Source organism: Drosophila santomea, unplaced genomic scaffold (genome assembly GCF_016746245.2).
Source record: "Drosophila santomea strain STO CAGO 1482 unplaced genomic scaffold, Prin_Dsan_1.1 Segkk86_quiver_pilon_scaf, whole genome shotgun sequence".
Lineage (NCBI taxonomy): Eukaryota > Metazoa > Arthropoda > Insecta > Diptera > Drosophilidae > Drosophila > Drosophila santomea.
This window is the reverse complement of record NW_025319022.1, coordinates 175,379-193,116: the sequence shown is the minus strand read 5'-3', so window position 1 is coordinate 193,116 and position 17,738 is coordinate 175,379. Positions and strand designations below refer to the sequence as shown.

Sequence of the window (17,738 nt, the reverse complement as noted above, 5' to 3'; positions counted from 1 at the left end):
CTGACCAAAAAAAAATGTAACTTACGAGTTACAAACAGAATGATGTAAGGATGTGATCAAAAATAGAATAGTAATTGTAATAAAGAACGCTTTGGTAAACAATTCAATGGCTCAAAAGTCGGTTCAATCATTATTTTGTTCTTTAGAATAAATAGGCGTGGAATTCTTGCTCTGCTATCAGATATCGTTACTCTGCTATTGATTAGATTTTAATTAAACATCGATTTTACAAAGATTATACATACTGTAGAATTGCTAAGCCAACTTCTCACTAGTATCAATATACCCTCTGCCAGGGTGTGCAAAGTAAGCAGTATAACTATGTATCCTCCAAATATTTTCTGTCCCCCTAAGCAGTTTTTAATTTTGTAGTCATGCAAATTTCGTTTCCTTTCCTTGGCTTGAACATTTGTCTCAGCAGAAGTTAATTGGTTTTTTTGCGGAAGAAGTGCCGCTTGAGACGTCGACTTGGGGGACTTTTTTCCCCTTTTAGTTGCTCCCGGGGTGGTTTTGTCGAATCCAAAATGCCCTATATCATCGTGACTTGTCCGTACTGTACGCCACCTAACTGCCGTTGGAACAACGAAAGCCTTTCCATTTTCGACTTTGCATACAGAAGGTGATTTTCAATGACGTAATCAGCTTGAAGTTGCTTTGACTGATCCATATGTCGTTGACCCTTTAAGACGGCGATAATCTCAGCAAGCGTTTGGTCATGTAGTTGCATAGTCAAAAGCCAGTCGTCAATGTCAGTTATTATAGTGCGTACTATTTCATCTAGAGGTATCTGAGAACTTAAGTCCGGAGTACGACTCAAGGCGTCAACGTGAGCCATTTTGCTACCATCTCGGTGAATGAATTCACAATCGTAGTCCAAGATCTTGATCCACCAACGAGCTACCTGAGGTATTAATTCTGTATTCACCTTAACTTTGGCAATAGCAGAACTATCAGTAATAAGATGAAACGGTTTACGTAACGAAACGGTAAGCGTCTCTACTACGGCCAATGTCTCGAATTTGTAGCTGTGGTACTTACTTTCAGCTGCTGTACAATGTAGGCTGTGAAAGATAAGTTTCAAATTCCGAGACCACACCACACAAAAATATATTGCAGCATTTCAAATTGAAGAAAAACAGCCTTAAAAACATTGCAAGAATGTTTGGGGGATTTAGTTTGAGCTGAAAACAAACGTTTGCTTATATTTTGTAGCGTGCCATTGCAACTAAATGGAAAATGAGAAATTTATAGAAATTCAAATGCAATGGCTGCCCCAAGTAAAGCTGGCTTAAAGACCCGGGCTCCGAATGGGTTACGTTACGGAATCAAACCAAAAAAGAGAGAACGCTATAACCGAGTTCCCCGACTATCTGATACCCGTTACTCAGCTAGTGGAAGTGCGAAGGAGAATCTTCAACACTGACGGTTTTTGGTGGTTTGTGGGCGTTAGAAAGGGGGGTGGCAAAAAGTTTTTTGGCCAATCGATAGAAATTTACAAGACTAATACAAAAATTAAAAAATATCAAAACAAAAAGTGCGGGCGTGTCAGGTTTGGGCGGTTTGTGGGCGTTAGATTGGGCGTGGCAAAAATTTTTTTGGCAGATCGATAGAAATTCATAAGACTAAAGCAAAACTGAAAAAATATCAAAACATTTTTCAAAATTGTGGGCATGGCAGTTTTGGGCGGTTTGTGGGCGTAAAAGTGGGCGTGGCAGCATGAATCAACAAACTTGCGCTGCGTCTATGTCTCTGGAGTCTGCGTGCTTAATCTCAACTTTCTAGCTTATGTAGTTCTCGACGTTCATACGGACAGACGGACATGGCCATATCGACTCGGCTATTGATTCTTATCAAGAATATATATACTTTATATGGTCGAAAACGCTTTACATTTTACACATACATACCCGTTACATACTTGTCAACGAATCTAGTATACCCTTTTACTCTACGAGTAACGGGTATAAAAACCTAACCTAATAGAAACAATATATGATAAAAATTTTATTTTAAATAGTTTAATAATTTTCACAACGATAATATACAATTCTGTCGTTCCGATAGGATATATTTCAAACAAATAACTTAAGGTTGCCACCCATAGAGTTGTAGAGTGCGTGGAAAAATTTGGCATCTAAAAATTCAGTACGATTACATTTCTAACAAAATGCCACGTACTTCTTTATTTGATGTAGATGATGACCAACAGTTTCTTAAAATGGCCAGCGGTGATGCGGTAAACTATCCTAAGAAAAAGAGCACAGAACCCATCTACAATCAAGATGGCTTTTCGGAATATGATATCCAAAGGCCGTGCTCCAGGTAAGAACTAAAAAAAAACAGTCATATTTAATATCAATTTAATTTCATATTCAGCGCTTTTCGAACCGTAAATGAACCGCACCCAAACCCCATGCCCTCCAAGTTCCGCATCGACAATGTTGTTCCGGACTTTGGACTCGAGGAGAATTCTAACGTGCTTCCCAAAAACTGGCAAATGCCACCTCCAAGTTCATCAAGGATTATCAAGAGTCGACGATGCCCCAACGAAGGAAAAATATCTCCAAATGTGCGTCAAACTGTTCCAAAACCTACCGTCGATACAGAACCCTCACCGCTGACACCCATCAAGGGGACTTTGGTGGATGAGTATGATACAGATCTGCTGTCGTCAGAGGATATTTGGAAGATCTATATGGATGTGAAGAAGGGGCTTATAAAGCCCTCGGATGCTATATATCCTTTGTTTTGCATGGAGTATTCGGGGGCTTCCAAAACTCCACCTCCGAGTTTAACGGAATCTCAAAACTCCAATGAATTTCCTCCGAAAACAGTTCGAGTTAACAAAAACCTATATAAAAAGAATTCTTTTGAAACTGGTTTTGGGAGGAAAGTCGGAAAAAATGAGTGGCGGGTCTTGGATCAGTGGATAGAATCGGAGGGGCTCAACGGATCCTATAATGATATAGAAGAATCGGATTCAAAGGGAAAGGTCGATAGTGACGCCAAGAAGCCTCGGATTCTGGACAATGAAGATGTCGCCTTTGCTAGCTTCACCATTGGAATCGAAGAGGAGCGGGCCATCAACGGATCCCATAATGATATAGAAGAATCGGATTCAAAGGGAATGGTCGATAGTGACGCCAAGAAGCCTCGGATTCTGGACAATGAAGATGTCGCCTTTGCTAGCTTCACCATTGGAATCGAAGAGCAGCGGGCAATCAAGGAATGGATAAAATCGGAGGGCCTCAACGAACCCCACAGTGATATAGAAGAGTTTGATATGTTATTAAGCCTAGCAAGGGAACATGAGAAGAATCGGGATCTTCTGCTTGAGTTACTAAAGCCCAAGGATCTTATCTCCCAGGAAAAGGATGTTTGGAAAAAGTTTTCTCCAAAGGTGTTCGAAATGCCGCAGAAACCTGATTCCGTAGAGCCTGAGTTGTGGAAACCCCCACCCAACGAAAAGGTTTCCGTTGAAAATATTCCAGAAAAGGAACCAGAGAAAGCAACTGAATTCATTGTGGAAAAACCAGAAAAGCCAGTTATCCTCGAGGTCAAAGACATTAAAACATTACCCCCGAGGCCCAAGGCTGAGGAAGCTACCCAGAGTTGGGTACAGCAATGCAGTGAAACCATTTCCCAACAATTGCAACTCCTCATCTATGAGGACAGTTCCAACAATCAAACTGATGCAGAACCAGAGGCCATTGACTTCGAAACCGAGATCAGCAAGGAGCAAATGAAGCCCCGAGTCCTGGGAGAAAGCAACAGAAATGTCTCAGCGGAGACTGGATGGCAGAACAGCTTCACAGTTTTCCTCGAGGACTTCGAGTACATCATTGACCAAACCATGACGGAGTTCAGAGACCCCCAAGCTAAGAGACTCCGCTCAAAGTGGAACCAGCAGTTTGGATCAAAATCGGTGGAGAATTTGAAGAGATGTCTTCTGCTTCCGCCTCTGCCAGATCACTTGGACCAGTGCCTCCAGAGGATTAGAATCCTAAGGCGTCCCAAAAGGCGCAAGGTCGAGGAATTTCGCATGCACGTCGATATGAATTTTTGCAAAATGTATTGCACACTGAGTATGAATAAGAACTTGGATCTGCAAAATACGGTTAGGTTCCTAAGAAACGCCGTTTACAATAACGACATCGATGTGATCCAAATCCGGTATGAGGCCACACAGATAGCCTGGATTTGGTCCGATGGCAGTGTCTTGATAATCAATGGAAAAGGCCATGCGATGCTTGCGGAAACACAAAGGGATCTGATGTTTAGGACCCTTGGGAGGGCGAACTTCAAAGCCGACCCCTCAAACAAGCTTCTACATCTGCGTCTCATTTCCTGCGCCCACTTTCCATTTGGGATCTCTTTGCCGGTCTTCACTGCGTTAAGCGTTCTTTCTCCAGAGCCCCATATGAAGTATGTCTACTACGTGGACAAGGCAGTTCCCGGGGTGGCGGCCCGTGTTCATGAGACGGGAATGGTCCAGGTGTTTGCCATGACCACGGGTGAGGCGGATAATATGCTGAAGAAGCTGTACCTTCTTACGGCCAATCACCGAAAGGCCACCAAAGACGTCATCAAAAAGAAACCAATGGACTACGACTGACCAAAAAAAAATGTAACTTACGAGTTACAAACAGAATGATGTAAGGATGTGATCAAAAATAGAATAGTAATTGTAATAAAGAACGCTTTGGTAAACAATTCAATGGCTCAAAAGTCGGTTCAATCATTATTTTGTTCTTTAGAATAAATAGGCGTGGAATTCTTGCTCTGCTATCAGATATCGTTACTCTGCTATTGATTAGATTTTAATTAAACATCGATTTTACAAAGATTATACATACTGTAGAATTGCTAAGCCAACTTCTCACTAGTATCAATATACCCTCTGCCAGGGTGTGCAAAGTAAGCAGTATAACTATGTATCCTCCAAATATTTTCTGTCCCCCTAAGCAGTTTTTAATTTTGTAGTCATGCAAATTTCGTTTCCTTTCCTTGGCTTGAACATTTGTCTCAGCAGAAGTTAATTGGTTTTTTTGCGGAAGAAGTGCCGCTTGAGACGTCGACTTGGGGGACTTTTTTCCCCTTTTAGTTGCTCCCGGGGTGGTTTTGTCGAATCCAAAATGCCCTATATCATCGTGACTTGTCCGTACTGTACGCCACCTAACTGCCGTTGGAACAACGAAGGCCTTTCCATTTTCGACTTTGCATACAGAAGGTGATTTTCAATGACGTAATCAGCTTGAAGTTGCTTTGACTGATCCATATGTCGTTGACCCTTTAAGACGGCGATAATCTCAGCAAGCGTTTGGTCATGTAGTTGCATAGTCAAAAGCCAGTCGTCAATGTCAGTTATTATAGTGCGTACTATTTCATCTAGAGGTATCTGAGAACTTAAGTCCGGAGTACGACTCAAGGCGTCAACGTGAGCCATTTTGCTACCATCTCGGTGAATGAATTCACAATCGTAGTCCAAGATCTTGATCCACCAACGAGCTACCTGAGGTATTAATTCTGTATTCACCTTAACTTTGGCAATAGCAGAACTATCAGTAATAAGATGAAACGGTTTACGTAACGAAACGGTAAGCGTCTCTACTACGGCCAATGTCTCGAATTTGTAGCTGTGGTACTTACTTTCAGCTGCTGTACAATGTAGGCTGTGAAAGATAAGTTTCAAATTCCGAGACCACACCACACAAAAATATATTGCAGCATTTCAAATTGAAGAAAAACAGCCTTAAAAACATTGCAAGAATGTTTGGGGGATTTAGTTTGAGCTGAAAACAAACGTTTGCTTATATTTTGTAGCGTGCCATTGCAACTAAATGGAAAATGAGAAATTTATAGAAATTCAAATGCAATGGCTGCCCCAAGTAAAGCTGGCTTAAAGACCCGGGCTCCGAATGGGTTACGTTACGGAATCAAACCAAAAAAGAGAGAACGCTATAACCGAGTTCCCCGACTATCTGATACCCGTTACTCAGCTAGTGGAAGTGCGAAGGAGAATCTTCAACACTGACGGTTTTTGGTGGTTTGTGGGCGTTAGAAAGGGGGGTGGCAAAAAGTTTTTTGGCCAATCGATAGAAATTTACAAGACTAATACAAAAATTAAAAAATATCAAAACAAAAAGTGCGGGCGTGTCAGGTTTGGGCGGTTTGTGGGCGTTAGATTGGGCGTGGCAAAAATTTTTTTGGCAGATCGATAGAAATTCATAAGACTAAAGCAAAACTGAAAAAATATCAAAACATTTTTCAAAATTGTGGGCATGGCAGTTTTGGGCGGTTTGTGGGCGTAAAAGTGGGCGTGGCAGCATGAATCAACAAACTTGCGCTGCGTCTATGTCTCTGGAGTCTGCGTGCTTAATCTCAACTTTCTAGCTTATGTAGTTCTCGACGTTCATACGGACAGACGGACATGGCCATATCGACTCGGCTATTGATTCTTATCAAGAATATATATACTTTATATGGTCGAAAACGCTTTGTTCTGCCCGTTACATACTTGTCAACGAATCTAGTATACCCTTTTACTCTACGAGTAACGGGTATAAAAACCTAACCTAATAGAAACAATATATGATAAAAATTTTATTTTAAATAGTTTAATAATTTTCACAACGATAATATACAATTCTGTCGTTCCGATAGGATATATTTCAAACAAATAACTTAAGGTTGCCACCCATAGAGTTGTAGAGTGCGTGGAAAAATTTGGCATCTAAAAATTCAGTACGATTACATTTCTAACAAAATGCCACGTACTTCTTTATTTGATGTAGATGATGACCAACAGTTTCTTAAAATGGCCAGCGGTGATGCGGTAAACTATCCTAAGAAAAAGAGCACAGAACCCATCTACAATCAAGATGGCTTTTCGGAATATGATATCCAAAGGCCGTGCTCCAGGTAAGAACTAAAAAAAAACAGTCATATTTAATATCAATTTAATTTCATATTCAGCGCTTTTCGAACCGTAAATGAACCGCACCCAAACCCCATACCCTCCAAGTTCCGCATCGACAATGTTGTTCCGGACTTTGGACTCGAGGAGAATTCTAACGTGCTTCCCAAAAACTGGCAAATGCCACCTCCAAGTTCATCAAGGATTATCAAGAGTCGACGATGCCCCAACGAAGGAAAAATATCTCCAAATGTGCGTCAAACTGTTCCAAAACCTACCGTCGATACAGAACCCTCACCGCTGACACCCATCAAGGGGACTTTGGTGGATGAGTATGATACAGATCTGCTGTCGTCAGAGGATATTTGGAAGATCTATATGGATGTGAAGAAGGGGCTTATAAAGCCCTCGGATGCTATATATCCTTTGTTTTGCATGGAGTATTCGGGGGCTTCCAAAACTCCACCTCCGAGTTTAACGGAATCTCAAAACTCCAATGAATTTCCTCCGAAAACAGTTCGAGTTAACAAAAACCTATATAAAAAGAATTCTTTTGAAACTGGTTTTGGGAGGAAAGTCGGAAAAAATGAGTGGCGGGTCTTGGATCAGTGGATAGAATCGGAGGGGCTCAACGGATCCTATAATGATATAGAAGAATCGGATTCAAAGGGAAAGGTCGATAGTGACGCCAAGAAGCCTCGGATTCTGGACAATGAAGATGTCGCCTTTGCTAGCTTCACCATTGGAATCGAAGAGGAGCGGGCCATCAACGGATCCCATAATGATATAGAAGAATCGGATTCAAAGGGAATGGTCGATAGTGACGCCAAGAAGCCTCGGATTCTAGACAATGAAGATGTCGCCTTTGCTAGCTTCACCATTGGAATCGAAGAGCAGCGGGCAATCAAGGAATGGATAAAATCGGAGGGCCTCAACGAACCCCACAGTGATATAGAAGAGTTTGATATGTTATTAAGCCTAGCAAGGGAACATGAGAAGAATCGGGATCTTCTGCTTGAGTTACTAAAGCCCAAGGATCTTATCTCCCAGGAAAAGGATGTTTGGAAAAAGTTTTCTCCAAAGGTGTTCGAAATGCCGCAGAAACCTGATTCCGTAGAGCCTGAGTTGTGGAAGCCCCCACCCAACGAAAAGGTTTCCGTTGAAAATATTCCAGAAAAGGAACCAGAGAAAGCAACTGAATTCATTGTGGAAAAACCAGAAAAGCCAGTTATCCTCGAGGTCAAAGACATTAAAACATTACCCCCGAGGCCCAAGGCTGAGGAAGCTACCCAGAGTTGGGTACAGCAATGCAGTGAAACCATTTCCCAACAATTGCAACTCCTCATCTATGAGGACAGTTCCAACAATCAAACTGATGCAGAACCAGAGGCCATTGACTTCGAAACCGAGATCAGCAAGGAGCAAATGAAGCCCCGAGTCCTGGGAGAAAGCAACAGAAATGTCTCAGCGGAGACTGGATGGCAGAACAGCTTCACAGTTTTCCTCGAGGACTTCGAGTACATCATTGACCAAACCATGACGGAGTTCCGGGACCCCCAAGCTAAGAGACTCCGCTCAAAGTGGAACCGGCAGTTTGGATCAAAATCGGTGGAGAATTTGAGGAGATGTCTTCTGCTTCCGCCTCTGCCAGATCACTTGGACCAGTGCCTTCAGAGGATTAGAATCCTAAGGCGTCCCAAAAGGCGCAAGGTCGAGGAATTTCGCATGCACGTCGATATGAATTTTTGCAAAATGTATTGCACACTGAGTATGAATAAGAACTTGGATCTGCAAAATACGGTTAGGTTCCTAAGAAACGCCGTTTACAATAACGACATCGATGTGATCCAAATCCGGTATGAGGCCACACAGATAGCCTGGATTTGGTCCGATGGCAGTGTCTTGATAATCAATGGAAGAGGCCATGCGATGCTTGCGGAAACACAAAGGGATCTGATGTTTAGGACCCTTGGGAGGGCGAACTTCAAAGCCGACCCCTCAAACAAGCTTCTACATCTGCGTCTCATTTCCTGCGCCCACTTTCCATTTGGGATCTCTTTGCCGGTGTTCACTGCGTTAAGCGTTCTTTCTCCAGAGCCCCATATGAAGTATGTCTACTACGTGGACAAGGCAGTTCCCGGGGTGGCGGCCCGTGTTCATGAGACGGGAATGGTCCAGGTGTTTGCCATGACCACGGGTGAGGCGGATAATATGCTGAAGAAGCTGTACCTTCTTACGGCCAATCACCGAAAGGCCACCAAAGACGTCATCAAAAAGAAACCAATGGACTACGACTGACCAAAAAAAATGTAACTTACGAGTTACAAACAGAATGATGTAAGGATGTGATCAAAAATAGAATAGTAATTGTAATAAAGCTGAGAACGCTTTGGTAAACAATTCAATGGCTCAAAAGTCGGTTCAATCATTATTTTGTTCTTTAGAATAAATAGGCGTGGAATTCTTGCTCTGCTATCAGATATCGTTACTCTGCTATTGATTAGATTTTAATTAAACATCGATTTTACAAAGATTATACATACTGCAGAATTGCTAAGCCAACTTCTCACTAGTATCAATATACCCTTTGCCAGGGTGTGCAAAGTAAGCAGTATAACTATGTATCCTCCAAATATTTTCTGTCCCCCAAAGCAGTTTTTAATTTTGTAGTCATGCAAATTTCGTTTCCTATCCTTGGCTTGAACATTTGTCTCAGCAGAAGTTAATTGGTTTTTTTGCGGAAGAAGTGCCGCTTGAGACGTCGACTTGGGGGACTTTTTTCCCCTTTTAGTTGCTCCCGGGGTAGTTTTTTTGATGCTGTGGCTTTGGCGTTGGTTGGTGTCTTGGTGGAAAACAGAAGGCTTAAAAGGGGATACACAAAGGATTTGAGCAATCAAGTGCGCTTTTGAGCACGCAGACCGATAACAGTTTTATTCACGCTCGCTTTTTCCAGCCTCTTATTTTCCTGGGACCTGCCATTACGTTGAGGGCTAAGAAGGAAATGTGCTTCGTTTGTTTCAAAGTCATAACTATGCTGGGTTTTCAATATGCGCCCAAAGGAACCCACACGTGTGCGCCATAAAGTCCCATAAGGAAAGAAAAAAGGAAAAAGGGAAAAATAAGTAAGGAAACGGGGCATACAACTTCAAGTAGTTGGGTCCAAATGTCTGCACGGCTTTAGCCAGCAAAAACAATACGGCCCGGAAGGGCGGACACAGAAAAAAGAATTCCGAGCGGTCTGGCTTTTTTCTTAAGTTTCACTTGAACGTCGAGCGCACACACGCAAGCACTCGGGTGAAGGGATATTTAAATTCTGCAGCGGAATGCACCTATGGGCATAGGGTATTCCGGGCTCGGGGCATTTTAATCATAAGACTCTGGTGCCTTTCTAGCCCAAGAGCCAATACGAATTTCGCCCACTTAATTCAATGCATATTCGCCCAGCATCCAGTTTGATTGAGCTTAAGAATGCACTTACAAGCAGCTGTACTTCGTGAACGAGGCAGTTCCTGAGCTAAAAGGATAATAATCAGAGATAAGGCAGGAGACGAAGGAAAGTCGGATGCAGCTACAGTCGCCCCTTAGGCCAAAAGGATGGTCTGGAAAAAACAGGGAAGCGGCTTGTAAGCCATTCCACAGCCACATACCTGCAAACAGGACCAACCAAAGCCAGAAAGCAGGTTAAAAGAGCCCGGAAGAAAGACAGGCAAGCAACAATGGAAGGGCTACCAAAAAGGCAACTTCCAGCATAATACATGAATAAATACAAGAAACAATAACACCAATAGTATTATTTACATGAAAAAATGTGCATCAACACAAAGGCTTGGGCGCCAGGACTAGACTTAGGCTTTTCTTTTTGTTTCACGATGCTCGCTTCCTTCGAACAGGACCTAATAGGTTCCGTCGTCTTGGCCGAACACACAGGGCGTAGTCTGGAATGCGTATAAGTGAAATAATAGGTGAATACCTTCTAACTTTTTGAAATACCGTATTGCATATTTCCATACTCTATACAATTTACTAGTCTTTTTATTTTAAAAAATCCCTTTAAATGCTAAATAACGTAAAATTTATTCGCTTATATTCTTCCTAGTATCCAGACATTTTGTTCTTTTCTGCCTAAAGTGTTTAGAGACTTGGCTCAGCTATTATTGCCAGAATTCGGCTGTCTCCAGATAGCTTCACATACCTCCGTGCTAGCAGAAAGGGATAGGCTTTTGCATTTAATCTTATGAATCTTTGAACATACTTTAGCACTTTGACACTTTTGCCCATCGCCTGCGGCGGCGACAGAGTCAAGCGATGGCAAACAGTTTTTGGTCGGATTTTTAGACTTTGCTAGCAGCACCAGAGTGCCATTAGTGTGTGGTAAGGGGGATCCAAGCGGATCCAGGGAAGCTGAGGTCCTCATTTATGTGTGGCGACTTTGGAAAGTACCCGAGAGTGTTGGCAGTTGATGGGAAAATGCGGCTTTTAGATGGTGTATGAATAAATACTACGTGCCTGAGTGGCACAGTGTTATGGTATATCTATGGCGTATTTTCGCAATAGCTACTTCAATACAGACACTAAAATACAGGCACTAAAAACCTTCCAATTGAATTTGTAGTGACCAACTCAAACTTTACACTGCAATAACTCTTCAAGACACCCTCGCCCTAAATTATAGCAGCTTTTGATAACCCAAAAAGTGAGAGAATTGTCTTAGACCAATCAGAACAGAATATGATCGTACGATTGTACAGCTAGGGAATGGAAAGCCTATAGCAGTGGCCACCGGCATGCAGCTTCCCAGAGCTTAATTCATTATTAGATAAAACCTCTTGGCGAACGCTCATAATTTTTGACGCTGCCCAATTAAACATCATATGCACGTGGAGATATAATTTAATTATATATATTCAATCCAATAAAAACAAGAGTGGGATATTCAAATAAATTTCTGTGTGTGATTTGTGCGAAGTGGAAAAGGTAAAAAGTGCGATATAGTGAGTTCCCATTTTTAACCCAGTTTTCATAGGGATTCGACCCAAGGCTTAAGGAAGGCCAAGGCCTATATAAGGGCATTTGCTCTACAGCCGACTTTCCCCCCCGTCTCGTCGACCCCCGCATCAGTTCATTATTTAAGCCCAGTTCGTTTCAAGAAGAGGCCAAAAGGCCGACATAACCTTCAGCCAAAAAGTTACGCAACCGGCCACTCGCCGAATGGTAACTGGCCAATGGATTGGAAGGCTAGAGCTCATCCAGATTATTCAGCTGTACAGAAGCTTAGACGGGCGGATCCGATTTAATTATATTTGGACATCATCAACATTATACAGTGAGGATCACCTCATATGACCAGCGGAGGTCTAACTTAGTGATTCCGTCTTATCGCAGCGCAGCGTAGCTGACAGCGGTCTTATCGCTGCAGTGCTGCAGTTGCATTTCGGTGTTTTGTTTTGATTCTTAATTTTCTTTTGTATTGCAATTAATAATGAATTAAATACTCGCAGATTGACGGAACTTTTGGCATTTGAATAGGAATTTAAATTAGCACCTTTAAAATTTGACCTACAGCTCGACAATGTCAACGTGAACTTGGGCCCAACTTTACGCACATCATGGAGTGGATATTTAAGGTCGTGAGTACTAAAAAAAACAACAACGATAAAAGACAATTTCATGAATTACCTATATTCAAATTCTACAAAATGCCAATCGAACGTATAAATAAAATAAGATCTGCATTTGGCTAAAGATTGTATAATATATTTACTAATTTTATATTCAATTACTTACATATATCTACTTACTTATACTTTACTTTATATACCTTATTTTACTCACTAAATATAAACGAAAATGAAGAGTTAGAGAATGACTAGGATAATTATATGTAGGTTAAAATTTGTTAGTTTGTAAAAGAGATTTAATGGAACAGTTTACTGAAATGAATTTATATAAATGGAATTATAATTGAAGATATATTGAAAAATAATGAATTGTGAATAAATAGATTTAATGGTTTGTCGAGTACTTATGTTGAACACTTTCTTAAATATGTGGTAGAGTTATTTTGAACTTGGCCAAGGGACAATGTAAATATTTTAAGTAGCATTGTCACGGTAGGGAGGGTAAAGACTTAGGGAATTATTAACATCCAAATTCCCAATACTTATCAGAATCTGTAGCTTATCTTCACACGTGTCGGCGTGTATCCGTAGTATCAATATAAAGTAATTTCATTTATTCATCAATTATCCAGTTTGAATATTGTTTTTGAATAAGACGCACTTATTAAATGTAGTAGCGTTTCGTACTATCCTAAGCTAAAAGAACCCCGACCTACGGCGAGCTAGACCCGAGCATAGCAAGAGTGCGCATCTCTAGCGAAGGAAGTACAAGGTCCTCTTTATTAGTAATTGCCACCCACTATTAAAAGACCAGCTAGTTAAAATCTGTCGAACTACGTACACTACACATTTTGGCGCCCAGACGTGAAGCCCGACAAGTCCTTAACTTGTTATAGCACACTAAGCTCTAAAGTAATCCATCCACAGTTAAAACACAATATAACTAATTTCAATAAATTAACTTATTGGATTGAGAGCATCGATTTGGAAGGAATAGTAAAATTTAGGAACATGCGATTTAATTTGAAAGAGAATTGATCGACCAAGTGCAACTGTTTCGAATCCACAGAAGCTCATCACCATATGTTTCTTAACTCAACTTTATTTACAATTTGATTTTTTGGAATACATTATACTTACACTTCAATAAGTCCGTATATTGTCCGATTTTCAAGAAAACAAAAGCATGAGGCAATAGACCAGCTACAATCCACTAACAAATAGAGATACAACTAAGATTCTGATAGAAGTGATCGACATAAAGAAAGACAAACCAAATAATTACAACATATCTTAATAACAATAATATGGCAGCCAAACATAGTGCAGGTATTGCATCTGAAGTTTCACATGGCGTTGAAAATAGCTGTGCCATATGTAAAGAAATCTTAGCACCAACCGTTTTGTCAGCAACAACATCGTGCAGGCATACATTTCATAAAAAGTGCATTATAAATCACTTAAAAAGTACACAAACATGTCCAGTTTGCAATGCAGATTGCAACGAATCGAATTTATCTCACTCTAATAACACTCTGTTCGCTGAATTAGATGCTGCAACAGCTGGTACATCTGGCGTAAGCGAGTGTCAGGATAATAATGATATTTTCCCATTAAGGAGAAATACCAGATCAGGCAGGATCCGAGGTACACCTCCTAGACGAGGAGTGTCTACAAGAAATACTTACAGAGGAAATTTGGATAGGATCTTAACAGAACCTCCAACGAATTCTAGTACGGCTCTTAGTACTCACCCAGAGTTGATGAACTTTATCCAGTTTACTGTTAGCCAACAACAGGCTCAACTTATGGATAACCTTACCTCTTATTTAGGGAAGACTATAGAGACATCTATTAAAAGTCATTTGGACAACTTGCAATTACCTCAGCCCACACATACAAATTCCACACCTGACAATATCCAACCAAATACAGATTTGAGCAGGAACGTTTCCAATCAAAATCGGTATTCTCATAATTTAGACAATAATGTAGAAGAAAGAGGCGTAAACAGGAGCAATGCAAGCTCATATGTTAGCCCGGAAAAAGTATCAGGAATTATTCAAAAATGGGGATTAAAATTCGATGGTAGCAAAACAAGCATCAGGATAGATGAATTCATTTACAGGATATGCTCACTTACCAAACAAAATCTAGGTAATGATTATGGACTTCTATGTGACCATTTGTACCTCCTGTTTGCAGGAAAAGCAAGCGATTGGTATTGGAAGTTTCATCGAAACAGTCCAAATTTCGATTGAAACACATTTTGTGGCGAATTTAGGAAGAGATTCGAAGATATAGAGACAGATTATGATATTTGGGAGGGAATCCGAAAACGCAAGCAAGGAGAAAATGAAACATTTGAAGACTTCCAGGAAACCATGGAACGGTTGATTGACAGACTGCAAAATGGAGTTTCTGAAGCACAATTAGTTGAGTTATTGGTTAGAAATTCGAAGCCTAGCTTACATCACGAGTTGCTGCATCTTAAAATCCCAAACAGAGCACAACTCCGTTACGAAGTGCGCAGGCATGAACAGTTTTATAACAATCTCAGAACGTTTAAGCCAAAACCCTATCGCTCCTGCGTGGCAGAATTAACCACTGAAGAAGAGGAGACAGGTTTAGTAAGAGTAGGTGAAGAAGTAAACCAAATTCAACGTCGTAATACCCCAACTTGTTGGAATTGTGACAAACAAGGCCACAGATTTGATGATTGTATGGCTAAAAGAATTATATTTTGTTACGGTTGCGGACTTAAAGAAAAATACAAGCCGACTTGTCCAAACTGTAATCCGGGAAACCGACAAAAGGATGTTTCTCTGAGCAACAAGATACATCCGTAGATTCAGAAGTTGCTAAGTCAAAGCCAACCACTGGAATTCAGGAGATAGAACCTTTAGGTCAGCCTGATATTCATTATTCCTTTATACCCTTACACATAAGAATTCAAAATTACAATAATAAGCGTAGAGAAATATTTGGTAAAGTAGATAGTATAGGGACTCATTTAAAACCCAGAGGATCTACTAGCCGATTGAGAGAATTTTGGAAGAAGGTTCGTCGTGACCGGCAGAAACTTATTTCCGCTATAGTACTTAGCTCTGACCAAAGACTCTATGCGGATATTAATATAGAGGGTCAAGATTACAAGGCTTTATTAGATTCTGGAGCAACAATAAGTTGTGTAGGCGGATTAGCTGCTCAGAATTTCCTTAAACACAACAACGTAAAAAAATGTTCTGGCGAAATTCGCGCTGCGAACGGAACAAAAAGCAAAGTAGTGTCAAAACTTACAACTTCCATTAAGTATGGAGATACGATAGACAATCTTGAATTATTTATAATACCAGAACTTCAACAGGATGTATATTTAGGCATTGATTTTTGGCAAAAGTTTAGATTACTAAATAAAATTACGAGCAATCCGAACATTGCTGAGTTAGACATCGGTACTTTGGATGATGATGAAGATTCTCCAAAATATCATGAGCTGAACGAAGGAGAAAGACTTCGGCTGGAGACAGTAATAAAAACATTTCCATCCTTTGCTTCCGAAGGTTTAGGTCGTACTACCTTGTCCACACATAGCATTGATATAGGAAATGCGAGTCCTGTTAAACAACGGCATTGGCCAGTTTCACCTGCCATTGAAAAGCTGATGTTCGCTGAAGTGGATAACATGCTAGCCTTAGATGTTATCGAAGAGTCAACTAGCGCTTGGAGCAGTAACTGCGTGTTAGTAAAGAAAGGAGACAAGAACCGTCTATGTCTTGATTCTAGAGAGGTAAACAAGGTTACTCAGCGGGACGCATATCCTCTACCTCATATAGACGGCATCTTAAGCCGGTTACCACCAGCTAAATTTATAAGTGGTATCGACATGAAGCATGCATACTGGCAGATACCGCTCGACGAAAATTCTAAGCAATACACTGCGTAAAGCAAATCTCTTATCAATGTCAGCAAATCTAAATTTTGTATGAAGGAGATCACATATCTCGGCTTTATAATTGGGAATGGACAAATAAGAACCAACCCAGATAAGGTTAAAGCGATAGTAGAATTTCCGCAAACAACTTCGATTAAGCAGTTGCGAAGATTTCTAGGATTAGCGGGATGGTACCGACGGTTTGTAGAAAACTTTGCCACTATTAGTTTTCCGTTGACGGAACTTCTTAAAAAGAAGAATACGCTTGAATGGAACGAAGAGGCTCGAACCGCTTTTGAAAACTTGAAATCATGTCTTACTGCCTCGCCAATTCTCATAACACCAGATTTTTCCAAGCAATTCATTTTGTTGTGTGACGCCAGCTCTTTTGGTGTTGGTTGCGTACTGGCTCAGGAGCGAGACGGAGTAGAACTTCCGATTTCGTATATGTCCGAAAAATTATCCAAAGCGCAACGTAACTATTCAGTTTCAGAATTAGAATGTCTTGCCGTTATAAAAGGAATTAAAAAATTCCGCGCGTATATTGAGGGCCAGGATAACTGACCATGCAGCCCTCCAATGGCAGATGCGACAGAAGGATTTATCAGGAAGGTTAGCTCGATGGTCAATGAAGTTGAGAACGTTTACGTTCACTATAAAACATCGTAGCGGTTCCCAGAATGTCGTTGCAGACACCTTATCCAGACAGAACGAACCAGCCATCGATGAATTTTGTCAAAATGGGCCCATAGTTGACGTAGATTCTCCACATTTCAAATCCACGGAATACTTGGACTTAATAAAGACAATAGCTAACAATCAATCAAGATTTCCCGATCTACAAATCCGGGATGGATATATTTACAAAAGAACTACTTTTGTATCAGACGATATAAAGCAAGAAAATCCATGGAAACTATGGATACCTTCGGCTTTAGTGCCCGATATATTATTTCAGGCTCATGATGCACCAAGTTCATCTCATTGTGGCATGAGTAAAACTGTTGAAAAACTAAAAAGATATTTGTTTTGGCCTTGTATGGTTACACAAATACGCAACTATATATCCAATTGTGTAATTTGTCGTACCACGAAAAGTCCAAACACGGTTCTAAAACCGCCAATGGGTAAACCGTTAACCTCAGACAGACCATTCCAAAAATTATATATTGACCTCTTAGGGCCATACCCTCGAAGAAAAAACGTCACATAGGTTTGCTGATTGTCGTTGACCATAACACCCGTTTCCACTTTTTGTTACCTCTTAAGA

General features: G+C 40.8%; 1 protein-coding gene across 1 annotated transcript; it reads left to right on the top strand.

The window, feature by feature from the left end:
- Positions 1–7,015: 7,015 nt before the first annotated feature.
- On the top strand, positions 7,016–9,199 carry LOC120457877 (the record flags this gene model as incomplete). The annotated part of the gene is made up of 2 exons (XM_039645402.1): positions 7,016–7,591; positions 7,724–9,199. Coding segments are annotated over 2 exons (2,052 nt in total), but the record flags the coding sequence as incomplete, so codon positions are not given.
- Positions 9,200–17,738: the final 8,539 nt, after the last annotated feature.